The following is a 19454-nucleotide window of genomic DNA, read 5'->3' as shown; positions in this document are numbered from 1 at the left end:
TCTTTAAGTACAGTTTTCTTTATTTATTATATTCGTAGGAGTAATTTTATTTAATTTCCTGAAGTGAAGGATCAAGGCTCTTGGTTAGGGCTCTGCCCGTTTCCGGGGTCTAGTTTGACTCCTTCAAATGTGCAGCTATGGCTGTTGAAATAGATACACAGCCAGCGGGCAGTGCAGACAAAGTCTCGTCTACAAGTCATAATTGGAATACTTTATTATCTGATGAAGACATCTTGGACGGTTTTGGTGAGTCCCCTCGCATTTTGCTAACTTTCAAGTTTTCGGGTGCAGAAATTATTCCCAGATCCAGGCCTTTGTGCCTGAAAAAGGATATCTGCTCAAAAATCTCTGTTCCTAAACACATCTCGGAGATTCGATTCACACGCTCAAGTGAGCTGTTAATCTCTACGGAAAATATTCACACTGCGAAAGAGATAAAAAAAATAGATATGATTTTGAACATTCCCGTTAAATCGGTCCTTTTGAAGGATTCGATTACCTCCAAATTTTTGCTAAATATTCCGTGTGATATTGCAGTAGTAGAAATTGCGGAAGAACTGCAATCGGAGGGGTTACAGGTCATCGGTATTCGAAGATTTATAAAAGAAAGAATTCCTTTACAAACTGTTCTGGTAACGATTCTTGGTAGGAACATTCCGCTGGAAATAAAGTTATGGTTCTTGATATTTCGACCACGTAAATTTATTGAGCGTCCTAATCAATGCCTTCGCTGCTGGAGCTACTTTCACCGCTCAAAGTTTTGTAGAGTATCATCTCAGATCTGCAAACGATGCGGCCAAAATCATAACCATGAAACCTGCCAAAACCCTATCTCCTGCATTAACTGTAAGGCTTCCACTCATCTTGCCTCTGATCGTCAGTGCCCTGCTTATGTCTTGGAGTCAAAAGCATATCACTATAAAGCCGAACATCATGTTCCAATAAACATCGCTCGAGAAAGATGTAAAATGAATTCCTCTTCATATGCTGCTCGGACCAGCATTTCCATGTCATCTGACTTCAGTGCTCTCAAGGCTGAGATCAGTTCCCTGGTCCAAGCGGAAGTATCTGCCATCAAAGAAATTGTACTTAAAGATCTGAAAATAAGTCTTCAGGAATCGCTGAATGACTCTATTAGAGCGCTTATTCCCGAAATAGTCAATTCGGTTAACCTAGCTGTACATAAGGTGAATATAATACCGCCACTTAATTCGAATGTAAATATGGACACTTCTGGTCCTTCGACTGCTATCTTCAATCAACCTTTGCCCCCTGAGCATAATGATGATAGTGACTTTTCACAAGATCCTGAATCGAATAAATTCTATACTTCTCCTGCGGAAAGGGTTAAACAAAGACGATTAGCTAAGAGACTGAAAAATGACTTGGCCTCAAATGTTGGAACCTAGTTTTTCACTTAATTTCATTTTTGTCTCCCCCCCCCTTTTTTTTCCCCTCTCGTTTAAAGTTTGTTCCTCGTTTGATCTTTTTTCCTTTCTCTCTGTTATCGAGTTTGATAATGGTTTTTCTTTACCTCATTTAGAGCTGACAAGAGTTCAGTATTCTTATTTTTGTGATCAAATCGAGCTTCGTTTGATTTTTTTTCCCCTCCCTTTCCTATTGTGTTTTTCTCGCTTGATATTTCCTTTTTCTCTCCCAAAAATAAGTGTTGTTTTTTTTGTTTTTTTTTTTTCTGTGAATTTGATGCTTTTTCCCTCTCTTCAGTTCAATATATTTTTCTAGTTAATCCTTTCCAAAAAAAAAAAATACTATGAATAATATGAATTTTAGAGTTCTTCAATGGAATGTCCGAGGCATCAAGTCCAAGTCAACCTTTATCAGAAATTTTTGTTTAAACTATGATATGTTATGTTTACAGGAGACTTTTCTGGAACCGAAGGACCATTTTTTTCTTGCTGGTTTTCAGATTTTTAGAAATGATCGACTTCTCCCAGGTGGTGGTTTAGTGACCGCGGTAAATTCATCTCTTTCCTCATCTTTAATATGGAAAATTTCGGACCCCTTTTTTGAAATTATGATTGTTCAAGTTTTTCTAAATAATTTTTCTATGTATGTTGTAAATTTTTATCGTCCTCCAGGTGTTTTCAATATCGCTGCTATTGACAATATTTTCTCATACATCTCTGGGAATTTCATCATAATCGGAGATTCCAACAGTCATCATCCAAACTGGGGAGGACATATTGTATCTCCTGCAGGTACTATGTTATTTAATTGGTATCTTAATCATAACCTTTGTCTAGTTCCTCCATTTTGCCCCACCTTTTATAGCAAGGACTCACAATCTTATATCGACTTATGTTTCTGTAGTCCAGGTCTTTATAGATATATTATCTGGACTCCCTGTGAATCCTTATTCAATAGTGATCATTTGCCAATTAAAATTTCCGTCTCTTTGAATAAACAATTCATATCTCAGGAATTCCGTTACATTAAATGGTCAGCAGTAATGGCAGGTCTCTCTGTCATCCCCGCTACTAACGATTTCGACAGTATCTACAATCATGTTGTTTCCATTGTTAACTCAGCTAGGTACTCTGTGTACCGGAAGAAACAACCTTGGCTTAAGTTGGATAAAGAAGGGCGTATTGCTCTTATCGAAAAAAAACGGGCTTTCCGCTTATTTCGCCGTGTGCCCTCTCAGGCCAACTGGATTAAATATAAAAAATTAGCTTCGGTTTTTCGTCGCCACCTTCGCATTCTACGATTGAAGACTCTGGCTCAAGAACTTCATCCTTTTACTCAGCCCTCAGTTCTCTTTTCTGTCTTGCGTAGACACCGTTATATCGTGGCGAAAACTTGGGATGATTCCCGGCATATTTTCAAGATTGCTAATAATAGTTATGTCGAGCCTCTCGTACAGATCCAACTTTTAAAATTTTACCACTTCTCTTCACCTGGCCGATCTCAAACCGTTACTTTTTATGGTCCTCCTCGTGAGTTCCAGGCTCAGATGGATGCACCGTTCTCTCCCACGGAAATTCGTAGAGCCATTTGTTCTGGTCGTTCAACTACCCCTGGTCCAGATGGTGTTCCATTGAAGGTGTACAAACTCCTTCCAAATAAGGGGATTGAATTTCTGAATGCTTTTAATACCCTTTGGTCTTCATCGCTGGTGCCGCCGTCTTTTAAAGAAGGACGTATTATTTTTATTCCAAAGTCAGGAAAACCAACTACTGATCCGAAGAACTTTCGTCCTCTGACCCTTATAAACACTATTAGCAAAATCTTTGAGAGAATCATTCTTTTTAGGATCACCTGGATTGCATTACGATTTGAGCTCTTTCCAAAAAATTTTTATGGTTTTCGACCAAAAACTGGTGCTGAGATTTGCATGAGAGATATGGTGTCCTCTATTTCATATGCCCTCCAAAGGGGCTATACTAGCTACATTATTGCTCTAGATTTGAGAGCTGCTTATGATTCTGTGAGGCATGATTTGCTCATTGCCAAATTAGCCCGCTTGGGCTTTCATGGTAAATTTTTAACTTGGCTCTTTAATTATCTCTCGAACCGTAAACATGTCATTCATTGGAGGGGTTCCATATCTGGTGCCTTTGCTCCCAACTGCGGTCTTTTACAGGGTTCTACCCTCTCCCCAGTACTTTTCACCCTGTTCACATTAGATATAACCTCATATATTAATTCTGACATTAAGTTTTTTATGTATGCTGATGATATTTTCCTTCAGATGAATGCGTTAGATGGGAAGTATGCTGAGTTCAGATTGATGAACACCTTGCCTAACATTCTCAGATGGGCTGAAAATAGTGGATTGTGCATCTCTCTATCCAAATCTCGTTTTTCTATTTTTTCACGGAGACGACCTCCATACTTTCCTTCTTTCAACATTAATGGCGAATCCATTCCGTTTGATCCGTACTTGAAAGTTCTGGGTGTTCATCTGGATTGTACTCTCACCTGGAAAAAACAATTATCATCTCTGCGTTCTAAGGGCACTCTATATTTAAACATTTGTCGCTCCATCTCTCACTCATCAAGAAATATTCCTTGCAAGTTCCTCAAACCTGTGCTAATGAGCATCATTGGAGGTACCATTGGTTACGGAGCTGTGGCCTGGTTTAATGCAGCCAAATCTTCTCTCACCAAGATAAACACAATCTATAACTCCTCGATGAGATCTATCTTAGGCCTCCCTACGTCAACTCGCATAGATAAACTCAGAACCATTCTCGCCCTACCCTCCTTTCAGGATTCCATTCTCTTCAGGATTGGGTTATCTTGTATTTCTGCCACAGCCTCTCCCACGCAGGGTCACTCTAACCATATAGATTCGGGTTTTTGTCGCCTCTCGCCATCTTTGGCTAGGAAAATATCACAGTTCAATAATACCATTGGTTTTTCCCACAGGTCCATGCTGCGTCCAATTTATTCTTTTTGGCCGTGGATACCCTCAAATATCTATTTCATATCGGAGGGTCTTAACTTCCAAAAAACTAAGTCTACCATCCCTTATCAAACAATATTCCAAGAGTACATTGAGTCTCTGCCGCTGAATGCTCATGTAATTGCTACGGATGCGTCTAAATCATCTCAAGTGGTTTGTGGAGCTTTCTGTTTGGTTACAAAAGTTATCAAGTCTTGGTTCATTAATAAAGACTCCTCAGTTTTCACTGCGGAGGCCCTTGCTATTACTTTAGGTCTTAGATCCTTCATTCAATCGTCTAATTCTTCAATATTCATATTTACGGATTCCAAATCAGTCATCATGGCTCTCGACAATTTCTCTATTCATTCATCTACGGTGACTCACCTACTGTATGCTCAACTGGTTCATACTAGTTCTTTGGTTAACAGCATATCACTAATCTGGGTCCCAAGTCATTCGGGCATTGCCATTAATGAAACTATTGACAATCATGTTCGTACTGTAGCTTCTACTACTGTTGATCTTCTACCTTCTAGCCTTTATGTAGAGGACATTCGTTCTCTTTACTATCGCCACTTCAAGGAAAATATTCGCAATGCTCTTTTCTTATCTATTCCTGAGTTTAGCTCCTTCTATAACTGCTGCCAGAACTTCTCCCCTTTGTTTTCGAATAGAAGGTTGGAATGTTTATTTTACAAACTTATTTGCAATAGAGCTCCCTTGAACGAATACCTACATCGTATTAAGAAAATGGCTAACCCTCTCTGTCTACAATGCAAGATTCCTGAAACTTCCTCTCACTTTTTGTTTTCTTGTATTAGGTTCTCCCAGGTTCGGTTCTCAACTTTTAATTCTCTTTCTCCACCAGTTAGGTGTTGGTCCGAGTTCTGTTCAGGCAGACCTGAGAACATTATCTGTTGCTTTGAGAGGTTTGTTACCCTTAGTCAACGATTTTCTTGAGTTTTTATTTCTTGTTTTTTTTCTCTCCCCCTCTTTCTTTCTCTCGTTTGGTTTTTTGTCCTTTTCTACCTTGGTTGTTTGGTTTCATTTTTTGTTACCACACACTCATCCAGGGACTCCATGTCATCATATCATTTTAAAGCGGCTTAGCATCGTCCCCTAAGCCTGAAGACTTCTTCTCCATCTCATATAACATCTCCATCTGCGTTTGTTTCGTCTGGTTTGTGTTTTTTTTTTTTCCTTTTTTCATACCCTTCTGAAGAAGAAGGAAGAATGGAAATTGCTGAAATTTCTATGTGTTCTGTGATTGTTGAAAGCTCTTTCGTTAGTACATTTTTATAACATATTCTATGCTCTTGTGGAAGTTTCTTTCTCTAACAGGGGATGGCCCGAAGGCATAAAGCCCTGTATAATTGAAGAAGAAGAAGAAGAAGAAGATAAACAATGCAATCCTCGTGAATAAACATTGCGTTCAAAATAGAAAGTGTGTGTAGAAGCTCATGGAAGTGAACGTGATTGCCTCTGGTCAATCCTCGGGTCAAACTTTCCGCTTCGATTTCCCTCGTCCGGACGGAACCGAAAGCGATTCCGTTGCCGCCATTTCCAGTGAAGAATGTATCGAGAGGAAGCGAAAAAGTTCCGGACATTCATCATTCAAGGATATCAGTCCCGACATTGATGAAGCGTATTTAAAAGTATATCATTTCGATTATAATTACAATGATCAGTTTTACAATTCTAAAGTTCCAAAAAAATGACAAATTCTGTATTATTATATACATTGTATTGGAGTAAATATTAAGTTGTACCCCCCCCCCCCCCACGATTTCATTTAAATCTGTCGAAGTCAGGGAACGGCTTTGGTTTAAGGAATAACTTGGCGATTTTTGGAGACAAACATGTCCGGCGACCCGACCACAGTGTAAGAGAAATCACAAGGCACCCCCCCCCAGGTTGGAAGCCTGTTCATCCTGAACCTGTAGTGTAAAAACATAACAAGAGCAATCACAAGGCCTCTTCCCCCCCCCCCCAGGTTGGAGGCCTGTCCATCCTGAACCTGTAGTGTAGAACCATTATAAGAACCTGTCCATCCTGAACCTGTAGCGTAAAAACATTGTAAGAGCAATCGCAAGCCCCCCCCCCCCCCCAGGTTGGAGGCCTGTCCATCCTGAACCTGTAGTGTAAAACCATTATAAGCACCCGTCCATCCTGAACCTGTAGCGTAAAGTTCCAAAAAAATGACAAATTCTGTATTATTATATACATTGTATTGGAGTAAATATTAAGTTGTACCCCCCCCCCCCCACACGATTTCATTTAAATCTGTTGAAGTCAGGGAACGGCTTTGGTTTAAGGAATAACTTGGCGATTTTTGGAGACAAACATGTCCGGCGACCCGACCACAGTGTAAGAGAAATCACAAGGCATCCCCCCCCCAGGTTGGAAGCCTGTTCATCCTGAACCTGTAGTGTAAAAACATAACAAGAGCAATCACAAGGCCTCTTCCCCCCCCCCCCCCAGGTTGGAGGCCTGTCCATCCTGAACCTGTAGTGTAGAACCATTATAAGAACCTGTCCATCCTGAACCTGTAGCGTAAAAACATTGTAAGAGCAATCGCAAGCCCCCCCCCCCAGGTTGGAGGCCTGTCCACCCTGAACCTGTAGTGTAAAACCATTATAAGCACCCGTCCATCCTGAACCTGTAGCGTAAAAACATTATAAGAGCAATGACAAGCCCCACCAGGTTAGAGGCCTGTCCATCCTGAATCTGTAGCGTAAAAACATTATATGAGCAATCGTAGCCCTCCCCGCCAGGTTGGAGGCCTGTCCATCCTGAACCTGTAGCATAAAAACATTATAAGAGCAACCACAATGCCTTCCTCCATCGCTAGGGAAAGACAATAAACCCCATGTTTCCCTATTCCCCCCAGTCAGTAGCATTGGAAACGGAAAGGGGACTTGCTCAAGTATTCGCTGTAATTAGTGACAATAGATTACTGCTACTACTAAATCACACATGCACCTTGTCCACATTCCTCTGCGGAATTTCTAACGAATTGGTACATCTTGGAGTGTACGTGTAGTATACCTGACGTAAAGTTCATTTCTGTGTAATGCTTGTAATGTGTAGTGCCGCCATCTGCCATAATTTTTTTCTAACTATGAGTGAAGTGTAATGATTGAATAATTGCATCATTGTAGGCCTGTTGCTCTCTGTGTCGAGACTTTTTAACGGGGAGATCGGTTCGCATTTGTGGCTCGAAGTTGGAAACCACAGAAAACAAACTTCAGCGCAGACCACCACTATGGTGACGGTGAGCCCACTGATTGCATGAAGGTAAAATATTGCATTTTCGTGTATAATTTTCGCAAAACATTTGCAATTTAAATTTAGGCTATATTGCACAATTCTTTTATCACTATTTCACTGTGTTTGATGACGATCCCCCGCGGAGTGTGCTCCGGCAATCTGCGGGACTTCCCATCGTAATGTTGGCAACTGGCGGGTCTCTCATGTTATATTTCCTGTACTTTTTTTTTTTAAATATAGACATTTACCAGCATTTTAACATTCAACAGTATTTTTTTCCCCCTCTTGTTTCTGAAGGCTGTGAAAGATGACGTCAACACAATAAATGTAGGATCTCACGCAATCAAATACATCGCATCGGCTTCTGTTGCTGCAAAGTTTGCTGCCAAGAGACCCGGTCACGGATTCACAGATTTTGGAGGTGACTCGGATTTGATACCAGGAGTTTATGAAGGTAATGTGTGTGTGTGTGTGTTGGTGCATTTCAATTAGAATTGGTTACGTATATCTGTGAACAAGTCAATAATTTAACATTTATTCGCTTGCTGGCAAACACCATGGTGCTCCCTAAAACACTCAGAGTGCTCAATGCTCATGCCCGATTTAGTGCTTGCGAGCACTTGATCCAATTTCCAATCAAATACCTTGTACAAACTATATTCGAGGATTGAAATCATCCTGATTCCATGCATTCGTACGTCAAACTTGTTGTAAGGGTGCTCTTCTTTTGGTGATGTGTAAAGGCAGTGCTCATGACTAGAAAAAGGTTGAAGACACCTGATCTAGAGGGACCCCCTGTAGCAAACACCTCCCATTAATTAACAGTTTTTTTAAATCCTATTGAATAAGGCTTCACTACCTATTAATGGATAATTCCCATTCAATGAACCGTTTTAGGTCCCATTAAGTGTTCATTATTGAGAGGTTGCACTGGGAATCCCCCCCCCCCCATAACAGTCACTTTCCAGTTAGTAGACCATTTTTAGTCCCATTGGACAACTGCTATTGAGCAGTTAAACTGAGGAACCTCCAATAACGGCGCACACTAGACCCATTTTGTGTCTGTTATCAAGACATTGCACTGTGAAACCTCCCATAGCAGACCGTTTTGGTCCTGTGGTGCTGCAATTGCAGATGGAAATGCACGCTTCCAGGGAAAATAGGAATTGTTCACACTTATGATTTCGTCCTCACACAACAATGTCATAATTATCTTTCGATATTCATATGAATAAAATTTACGTTGTTTATTTTCATAGCATTTTGTAAATCTAGAGTCCCGTTGGGTGTCTGCAATCAAGAGGTTGAATTGGGGAACCTCCCACAAAATGGACACTCCAGAGTTTGCTGCCCGTTTTCGGTCTTCTCAGGTGTCCCAATGAGGACCTCACCATATATAATAGACACTTTGTAGTTAGTAGACTTGTTTTTAGTTTTTTGGGTGCCTGTTATCGAAAGATTCTATTGAGGATCCTTCCATAATGGACACTTTCCAGTAAGCAGACCATTTTTGATCTTATTGGGCATCTGTAATTGAAAGGTTGAACTGAGAAACCTCCCATGATACTTCTCACAAAGAAGACTTGATCAAGGTCCCTTGATTGGGTGTCTGTTAACTAGAGGTTCCACTGAGGAACCTCTCATAATGGATACACTTTGTTTTGAACATAGGTGCTTGAACCTAGCGGCTGAGGCCATTTGAGACCTCCCCCCAATAAATTTTGTAAGAAGGCTGAGGCTCCCCCCCCCCCAATAATTTCTGGAAAAAACAATGCAATACACCTTCCCTCTCCTGTGTACGTGTTTGAGTCCCGTATATGCAGGACGACTAGCGTTTCAACCCGCCTCAATGTGTTTGTCATATCGGCACCTCTGGTTCTGAATACCAGAGAATAAAACTTCAGTGTATTTCACTACCCGTTAATTTCCCATTAGCAGACTAATTTTTTTAAGCGTGTCTATTATCTATGGTTTCGCTATAATTTTCAAGAAAAAAATGTTTTAAAACTAATTACAGGTGGCTTCAAGATTTGGGAATGTGCATTGGATTTGGCCGAGTATCTGCATAGCAAAGAGTGCTTCAAAAGTAGTCCCAACGTATTAGAGGTGAGAATCAGTCTGTTTAATTAAGAGTTCTGCTTTTTTGCAAAAAATACAACTTCCTTAATACCGTAGAATCTCTGTTAATCAGGTGTCCATTAATTGTGACACCTGGTCTTTTCACTTTTACATTGTGGCGATTTCAAGTAAATAAATGGAAGAGAGTTGTGGTATCGATGTCTTTGTGTGGAGGAGGGGGGGGGGGAGGGAGGGAAGAAATAGCAGTTAAAATAGTCTAAAATCACAAATTAATCAATCACTCAAAGGCTTTTTTAACAGCTGGCTGATGTGGAGATGTATTTTGGAAAGATAAAATTCAACTGCCCCTGTGGGGGATCGAACCCACGTCCTTTCACTTGCCACTAGACTACAGAGGCAACGAATATCTCAATCTTTCCCTGGAGCTCGTGTGCACTGAATGGGACTGTACATGGATGGTCAGACCTAACTCATGCCAAAGCTCATAAATTGCTGACAATGCCACTAGAAGGTGACTTATCCGAGGATGATGTCCCTCTCCACTATTCATTATACCATTATACATAACCTTCGTACGGATAGCGAAGAGTGACATCATCCTCAGATAAGTTGCCTTCTGGTGGCATTGTCAGCAATTTATGAGCGTTGACCAGAGTTAGGTCTGACCATACAGTCCCATTGCACACAAGCTGAATTGAGATATTCATTGCTTCTGTAGTCTAGTGGTCTAGGGCATTGCACACCTAGCAAGTGAAAGGACATGGGTGTGGACATATTCCCCGCAGGGGCAGTTGAATTTTCTCTTTTTCCAAAGTATAACTTTGTATAAGCCAGTGGTTAAAAACATTCGTATGGATAGCGGATAGTGACATCATCCTCGGATAATCAGTTCACTGCCTGGCAGTCCAGTGGTTAGGGAACTAGCCTCTAACTGTGCAGGTCTAGGTTTGAATCCCTGTTCAGGTGTGGATATGTGTATAATCAGAAACTGAAAATGAAAGATTTTTGTCATGGACTCGATAATGATTTTGCAAGTTTGATAAAGCAGTACTTGTTTGATTCAGACAGCAATGTTGCGTAGGTGTTCCTATCTTTGATAGCATTTTGCTGGGGAAGGGAATGGTCTTCAGTGAAAGCCAGGTGGTGATGAGTGTTTCGCCGACAAATTCAACGTTGGCTCAACAAATTTTAGAAACAGCATGGAATTAGAGAGCTGTATTATACACGAAGAAAATATAATTTACCTTTGATTGAGACAGGTTTTTACTTTTGTTTCGTTTCAGCAATCGCCTCTTCAACTGAGGCTTTTGATATCGGAGTTGACTCTGAATACACATTTTTCTGGTTAATTGAGGTTCTACCGTACGTTTTTAATATCCACCACACATGAAGTTTTTTTAATGTATGTCTTTTTTTTCCCCGCCCTCTCTAATGCATGACCTTTTGTTCTTTAGTTAGGATGTGGCGCTGGTATACCTGGATTAGTTGCTTATCTCTCTGGTTGTAAAGTGGCATTTCAAGATTATGTAAGTCGGTGTTGGTTAGGTTTTATGTTATATCACTGCTTTTTTTCTGGTTTCAAACACTTATTTAAGATGCTTCTAAAAAGTTTATTGGAGATCAGTACCTCATGACGTGATGCATGTTCAAACTCAGTCTTAACAAATTCAAAAAAAAAAAAAAATCTAGGCTTAATCCGAACTTCTTAGGCGCCATGAATCATTATTTTTCTTTTTTTTTAAGATGTTCAGAATAATTATTTCTTTTTTTTGCAATTTGATGATGACATTCCATGTTGTAATTGTGTGTAGAAAATTTTAAAATTCAACACTAATTTTGTTATGCACCATTCTGACCTGTAGAGATGTCGGCGTCCAAAAAAAAAAACCACAAAAAATTCTGAATTGTAAAGTGGGAAACACAAATATATGAAGGAAATTTAGAAAAGCTGCAAGGAAGGGGACAGAAGTTATAAGAAAAAGTGAGGAGGATAGAAATTTGGGAAGTAGTGGAAGGTCAGAAAAACAACGAAAGAATAAGGATGGCGAGAGGCAGACATTCAAGAAAAAGTGAGGAAGAAAAAGGAGGCAGACAAATCAGAGAAGTTTAAGGAGACAAAAATCAGAGAAGTTCATGGAGACAAAAAAAACGTTCAAGAATCTTGAGGACATTATCAAAGAATTATGTGCTGAAGAATATTGGATGGTGTCTGTATTTGACCCAGAGAATTTTCTGGCTACCTGATGTCTCGCCGCTGAGAGCAACAGGCCTACAACGTTACAATTATTCACATTCACCACACTTCACTCACTATGAGTTGAGAAAAAACTTAGTTTAAAAAAATTGATTGCAGATGGCAGCACTACACATAACAAGCATTACACAGAAACACTTTACGGAAGGTTTACTATACACACACACATATTCCAACATGTACCAATTCGTTAGAAGTTCCACAGAGTAATATGGAGGACGTGCATGTCTGGTTTAGTAGTAGTAAGTAGCCTACCTGATATCAAAATGGGTAGTTGCACCAATCTCTGTGCGGTTGAATCGTAGCGAGAGGAGACGGGACAGTAAAGCTAGTAAAAACCATCCGTAAAACGGCAAAAACAAATTCTGACTTTTTTTAAAAAATTTGTGATGCATATAGTTTGTGTTATTTTTAAACTTTTTTCTGACAGTCAGTAATAATTTCTTTGAATATAGAACTCAGAAGTTCTAGAATTCTCAACGATTCCTAACATTCATATCAATACTCCATCCCACTGTAAGGACACTATTTCCGAAAGATGCACTTTTCTTTGCGGGGACTGGGATAATATCAGGTCGGAACTCTATGGAAAAGAAACGTCTGGTTCGACGAAGTGAGTTCATACAAATTATTTTGCCGTTAAAATTTTAATCACCTTTTCCTGTGAAGCCAGCAAAAGTTTTGAATATCTTCATTTTCAAATCAATTTTCTTGATATTGTATGATCCACAGGTTATAAATTATATATTGTTAAATTTCAGTTCAGATAATACTGGATTGTTCAGGGAAAAACCACTGGGTAGCCTGCCCAATGAAATACGAGTGTGGTACTCCCCACCAGGGGGGAAAAGATTAAAATATCTGATTTTTAAAAGAGTTCTGTTTCTAACAGCTATTGGTATTAAGAAATGTAATATAGGCAAAGATGAGTTTGAAACATTAGTGATCTGTATGATTTTTTCATTTAATTTTGTCTTCAAAGGTACGATATGATCATCACTTCAGAAACCATATACGAGAAGGCGAACCACGTTCATTTGTTGAATCTTATGAAATGTTCTCTAAATCCAACAGGTGTGATGTATCCTTTTTTTTTTTTTAAACTATTCAAAAGTAGTTTATATCAGGGGTTCTTAACCAGGAGCTCTCGTAAGATTTCAGGAGAGAGAGAGGGGGGGGGGTGTCTGTTAGCTTGGGTGAGAAAAATGGTAACTAATTATTGTTTTTACATTGCTACGTGCTGAATATTGCAATACAGGGTTCAGTGGCTTTTATTTTCTTAGCACGGGGGGGGGGGGTGACTTATCGTATTGGCTCAAAGAAGGGTACGTAAAACGAAAAAATACGGGAATGTCCTGTACACACAGGTGATATCTACGACTGATTCTGAGCGTCAAACACAATTTCACATCCCATCATTTTTTAAGTGTAAGGTTTATTTTTTCAGACAAAAACATTGCCTCAATGTGATGAGCTGTAATTCTAGGATTTTTTTTTTCATACGATGTCATTAAAACAGAAGCAAAAACCACGAAAAATATGTCGTTATATCTAAGGTGATTGTATTTTCAGGGAGGATAAACAAGGGAATCGGCATGGACAACCAATTACTGATGTCAATGGTGGTTGTTATAACAGAGTTTGACTGTATTCATCGATATGATGTTTATATTGGCATTTCTCAACTAAAATGCACTTAGAAAGTTAATTCCAACTAAATTAGAATCATTCAATATTGTGCCATGAAAATCTATGGTCTGCTAGTGGATTCAAAAAGTTAATTCAAATTATAATGAAAATTATTTAATTGTTTGTCATGAATATTATATTTATATAGATTCAAATAAAGGAATGCATATTGTGTAAGTTGGAGGGTCCGTCAATGTTTTCGGATATTTTACTGGTCCCCATTCAGAGAGGTTGAGATTCGCTCAGTGGCATATTTACGGGGTGGAGGGCTTAGTGGGCTAAATAGCTCAGAGCTGCAGGTTCAGGGAGTGGCAAATTTGAGGAATGAGTGACCAAGAAAGTTACTGGAATGATAGAAGGTCGGCAAAATTTGTATAAATCTCAATAAATCTGCCTTTGCCCAGACAGCAAGGGACTAGGTCAGTGAAAAGAGTAACTTAGAGCTCAAGCAAGAATATGAATGACCAAAAGAGTGACACTCAGAGCAAGAGACCTTGCACACCTAGACGGTGTGCAAGCATTGTGAATGACCAAAGGAATTTACCTAATTACCTACTCTTTAAATGATCAAAAGAGTGACCTATAAAGCAAGGAGCCGTGTCAGTGAGCGACAAAAAAAGAGTGAACAAGGTGTGAGTAGGCTAACCAAAAGTGAGAGTAACCAAACAGTGTGCAAGCATGTGAATGACTAAAAGAGTGTATGACCAAAAGAGTGACCTCGCAGGTGGCAAAACCAGAATTTCACCTCTGGATATACTGATTTATAAACTCATCTAGAGAAAGAGAAGGTATTACAAACCTTGACATTGTGAAGCTATCTCGCAGCAAAGTCATATTATTTCGGCGTTGGAGGCACTCTGGACGACTTTGAGGATCTCATCAAGATCGACGGAACTTTTTCCTCTTCTGAAGTTTATGCCAATTTGGATGGTAAGTAGGTTTTGCATTGTTGAAAAAATGAAATTTAAGTTTTGAAGTTTAGCCCTGGGCTAAACTATGCGGGGAGGGGGGGGGGTGGAATTTGTGGTGGGGGGGGGGGCCGGCTTCTCCTGTATGGTGAGTTTATAGTGTGAAAAAACAAAAAAAGAGTTAAAAATATTTTGGGAAAAAGTGGGAATAATTTTTGATTCCAGCAGGGAACCCCCCATGAGAGGGAGGCTGGCAGGACTCTAGTCTGGCGATCCTAGGCTGGAGGGGGTGGGACACATCTTAACAACATCCTGAGTCTGTAAATGAACCATTCCCCCCCCCCATACATTTCTAGAAAAATTTGATGTTAATTATTGTACAAGGTCATAAAAGCCCCCCCCAGTGCATCAAGGAGCCTCTGTGGCCCACACCCAATCGTAAAGACAGCCGTGTCCAGAATTTCACACTATTCATTTTTTGCACTCCAAATTCACGTCTATCTCTGCCTATGCCCCTGGGCAGTGCCCGGGTGGGTCCCGAGCGTCAAGACAGCACTGCCCAAAATGGGGGAAGGGCATAAGAAAAAAAAGTTTGAAAGGGGAGTGGGCACGAGAAAAAAGGTCAAGAAACAGTGGTGTAGGAAATTCAGAATATTAACCCAATCAAGAGATAGGGAGGGATAGATAGCTTGAGTACAGTCAGGATAAACTATTGCCTGGTTAAAGTTTTATTTGGTAAAAATTTTAAATGATAATTAATTGAAATCATTTATAATTTTTATGAACTATCTAAAGTACATTCTTTTTTCTATATTTCGAAGGGGTCGAGAGAAAAATAATTGAAATGAAGTTTCGGGAATGTGAAAAGAGGTGACATTTTAAACTGAAGCTTAATTATTTTTGAAAGCCATAGGCCTGTGTTTTTGTATAAATATGTAATTTATGGCATGTTTGTTAAAAAAAATATATGTATACTGCATTTTTATTAGTGTTATATAATAAAATGTCTTAATGTTTGATCTAAATGTTGTTTTATTCTTCTTTATGCCAAAGGGTATCTGAAGTGTTTCAGGCTTATGGGTAGAGTTGCTGATCTAAATGCCGTCTTCTTTCTGCCGAAGGGTATCTAAAGTGTTTCAGGCTTATGAGTAGAGTTGCTGATCTAAATGCCGTCTTCTTTCTGCCGAAGGGTATCTAAAGTGTTTCAGGCTTATGAGTAGAGTTGCTGATCTAAATGCCGTCTTCTTTCTGCCGAAGGGTATCTAAAGTGTTTCAGGCTTATGGGTAGAGTTGCTGATCTAAATGCCGTCTTCTTTCTGCCCAAGGGTATCTGAAGTGTTTCAGGCTTATGGGTAGAGTTGCTGATCTAAATGCCGTCTTCTTTCTGCCCAAGGGTATCTGAAGTGTTTCAGGCTTATGGGTAGAGTTGCTGATCTAAATGCCGTCTTCTTTCTGCCGAAGGGTATCTAAAGTGTTTCAGGCTTATGAGTAGAGTTGCTGATCTAAATGCCGTCTTCTTTCTGCCGAAGGGTATCTAAAGTGTTTCAGGCTTATGGGTAGAGTTGCTGATCTAAATGCCGTCTTCTTTCTGCCCAAGGGTATCTGAAGTGTTTCAGGCTTATGGGTAGAGTTGCTGATCTAAATGCCGTCTTCTTTCTGCCCAAGGGTATCTGAAGTGTTTCAGGCTTATGGGTAGAGTTGCTGATCTAAATGCCGTCTTCTTTCTGCCGAAGGGTATCTGAAGTGTTTCAGTCTTATGGGTAGAGTTGCTATTGCAAAGGTTTTATTGCCCCCCCCTAGCTTCATGTAGATGTAGAACAGTTTCCTAACCTGTTTGATGTCATGGACCCACCCCTACCCCACATCCTGCATCAAGGCCCTAGACTGTAGAACCAGACATGACCCGGACTCTGTCCATGGCCATAGACTGGAATCTTTCGTGATATTCGAGCCAGATTTTTCGCGGTGCCTTGTACAGTTAAATTTTCATTTGAAAAACCAAAAAAATTGTAAGTCCCGAACCCCTGGGCTAAAGCCCTGTCAGCCTTATGCGTGAGTGAAGGTCAATGCACCGCAGATCTCTTGTAGCGAAGATCAATTTCTATGGGCCCCCCCCCTCCCCCACAAAATCCAAAATGAATTTTTTTTTTCATATTTTTTGCATATCACAAACAAATTGATGTAATAAATTACAATTTCATATAACTAAATGTGATGTATAGGAGGTATGTGTACGGTTGTACATATACCTCGTACACATTCCTCTATGAAATTTCAAACGAATTGGTGCATGTCAAAATGTACGTGTTGTGAATTAAACGTTTGTTTCTGTTTAATTCTTGTAGCACCCCCAATGCTACAAAATACCAGATTCGCTCAAGCATCACCGGCTCAGACGTTAGTCAGTGTCCAGGGTCGTGTTAACCGTATAGTGCTCCCCCGCCCTCAGGCAAAGTGATGTAGTGAAGGTCCTTTTATGTAGCTAAAGTACCTATTTACACACATACTCTGCGGAATCATAGTAATAAATCTCATCACAAGGCCCCTATGCACTTGAAGTTGTGGGCCCATGCTTTAAGACAGAGACGTAGCTAGGAATGTCGGGACCATATTTTTGTTCGAAAGGAGGGGGGGGGGGGGAATTCTCCGCCCGGATAATTGTTCAGGTGGGATTGCTACCGGGTCTGCAACTGGGGAGGAGCAGGCGGGTCTGGTGTCTCGGGCTCTGGATTAGTGGGGGGCACCAAATTCACCCTTTAACTGCTATCTCGACACTACGCGGTGCCAAGATGCGTGCTTGCCTCGGTCAGCAACGTATCTAGTTTCGGCCTTGGGTGCCCCCCCCCCCCCCCCCCGTACTCTGTGAAATTTGATTTTTAATGATTTTTTTTTTTTGTTAAAATTCTCTCCCTAAACTAAATATGGCCAAAAATAAAATTTTTTGCTCCTAAAAAAACAATACGGTACTCATAGTCAGGGCCCCCGAATTTGTCGTGAAGGGGGCGTACCCAGGCTTACCGTGAGCCTGGAATCAATTTTTTTAAATATGAATTTATCAGAAAGATATAAAATTATCAGTGTTGGGGGAATGTTGGTCCCCCAGAGATCCTGTTCTAAGGATTTCATTCCAGGATGTCAGGGGTATGGCCTGGGATCTTTACACAGTGGTGTATTTGAAGGGGTGCTTAGCGGGCTATAGCCCAGGGCGGCAAATTTTAAGTAATGAGTGGAAGAGAAAATGTGAGAAAAGCGGAAATTTTTTTTTCTCACGGGCGTTAAAACCATAAATCTGCCTCAGCTAGAGAGCGAGGGACTAGGTTAGTAAGTGACTAAACTAGTTGCCTTGAGAATTTGCAAGCATGTGAGTGATTTTGAAAGCAAGGGACCAAGTCAGTGAGCAGGCAAAAAAGAGTTTATGACCAAAATAGGGTGCAAGCATATGAGTGACCAAGACAGCGTGGGATCAGGTCGGTGAAAAATCATAAGAGTGACGTAGAGTGAGTATGTGAATGACCAAAACTGTGACAGCATGTGATCAACCAAAAGAGTGACCTAGAAAGTGCGTGTACATAAGTAAGCAAGGGTCAGTGAATGCCCAAAAGATTGACCAAGAAAGTTTGCAAGCATGTGAGTGACTTAGCAACAGAGGCATGTTTATAGGGGTTGGGTGCTGAGCAGATAGTCTAGGGCGGTGAATTCGAGGAACGATTGATCAAAAAAATTAGACTAGAAGGGCGGCAAAATCATAAATCCGACCTCTGCTTCTACAGTGAATTTATAGTGTGAAAAACAATAATTAGAAGTCTCGGAGGCCTCACCCTTGTAAGTGGCTATGGCTATTGCCATTGGTGACTGATAGAGATAACCACCGTATATATGTAATTCGTATATAAAGTCTGTATGGGTGCATGTGTTGTATAGGAAAAAGATAAACAGTATTTGTAAATTTTATGTAAGCACCGAGAGAAGTGTTGAAAAATGTGTCTATATATATATATATATAAAGTCAAACCTCATTAGTGCATCACCCGGTTAACACGTCACTGTGCTTACCGGGTCACTTTTTGGAAGTCCCAATTGTCCTCAGGCAGGAATCGGCACAGCTATGGCTTACTCCGTTTAACGAGTCACTCTGCTTACGAAGTCATATTTTTGCTCTCCCAAGAGTGACTCATTAACGAGTTTTGACTGTATTTCGATCAACGGAAATGCAACATACAGTATACGTATTACGTCTGTTTTATTTTATTACGCAAAATAAAACCTACTTCTGGCACGCCATGGTGTTTTGGGTACCAACTGGCATTAGGAAGTTGGAAATTTATTGCATTTCACGAGAGAGTGGTTGCACAATTGTATTTTCCCACTGAAAAAAAAATTAGTGGACGCTCAAAAGAGGGAATAAATGCCAATGTTATTTGTTTCCGCAAGAGAAAGCGAGTTGCTTGTTTGTTTGCAAGGGAAGTCCCAACTATTTTTCTTGGGGGATGAGCGTATTAGTCTTCAATAATTTAATGGTCTCTCAAATTGGTTGCTTTTTTTGTATAGAAGGCACTGGCCCCTTTCTCCATGCTTCTGCCTTAAAGAGAGACCAGTCATGGGGGCTGTCGCGTGAGGGATATAAGCCTTTTACCCCGAGGAAGTTGGACCAAGCCCCCCCAGCCCATGGGCGGAGATACGGGGGGGGGGCATTGCCTCCCCCCCCCCCAGCGTCAAAGGTGAAATTGACTGATCTAATGTATATATGCATATGTGAATTGACATCATCATCATCGTGCCCCCCCCCCAGACTTCCAAGTCTATCTCCGCTTATGCCCCAGCCCCTATAATTGGGGCACCCTAC

The 19454-nt window shown here is 40.4% G+C and overlaps 2 protein-coding genes across 2 annotated transcripts; both read left to right on the top strand.

The window, feature by feature from the left end:
* Window positions 1-7: 7 nt before the first annotated feature.
* On the top strand, window positions 8-5834 carry LOC149079669 (uncharacterized). Its single transcript, XM_089239927.1, has 3 exons — window positions 8-246; window positions 2100-2219; window positions 5737-5834. The coding sequence occupies exons 1-3, from the start codon at window positions 138-140 to the stop codon at window positions 5832-5834; spliced, it is 327 nt and encodes a 108-aa protein (XP_089096053.1). The 5' UTR covers window positions 8-137.
* LOC149079668 (histidine protein methyltransferase 1 homolog) lies at window positions 5812-15636 on the top strand. The gene is made up of 8 exons (XM_089240277.1): window positions 5812-6066; window positions 7979-8135; window positions 9699-9787; window positions 11215-11286; window positions 12470-12627; window positions 12997-13095; window positions 14518-14633; window positions 15433-15636. Exons 1-8 carry the CDS (start codon window positions 5872-5874, stop codon window positions 15483-15485), a joined length of 939 nt encoding a protein of 312 aa, XP_089096403.1. The 5' UTR covers window positions 5812-5871; the 3' UTR covers window positions 15486-15636.
* The last annotated feature ends 3818 nt before the right edge of the window (window positions 15637-19454 follow it).

This window comes from Pholcus phalangioides, unplaced genomic scaffold (assembly GCF_987345545.1).
Source record: "Pholcus phalangioides strain wild (caught in Gottingen) unplaced genomic scaffold, Ppha-v1.0 ptg000012l_1, whole genome shotgun sequence".
In the NCBI taxonomy this organism is placed as follows: Eukaryota; Metazoa; Arthropoda; class Arachnida; order Araneae; family Pholcidae; genus Pholcus; species Pholcus phalangioides.
Note: the sequence above shows the minus strand (reverse complement) of the source record. Positions and strands in the feature narration are given on the sequence as shown.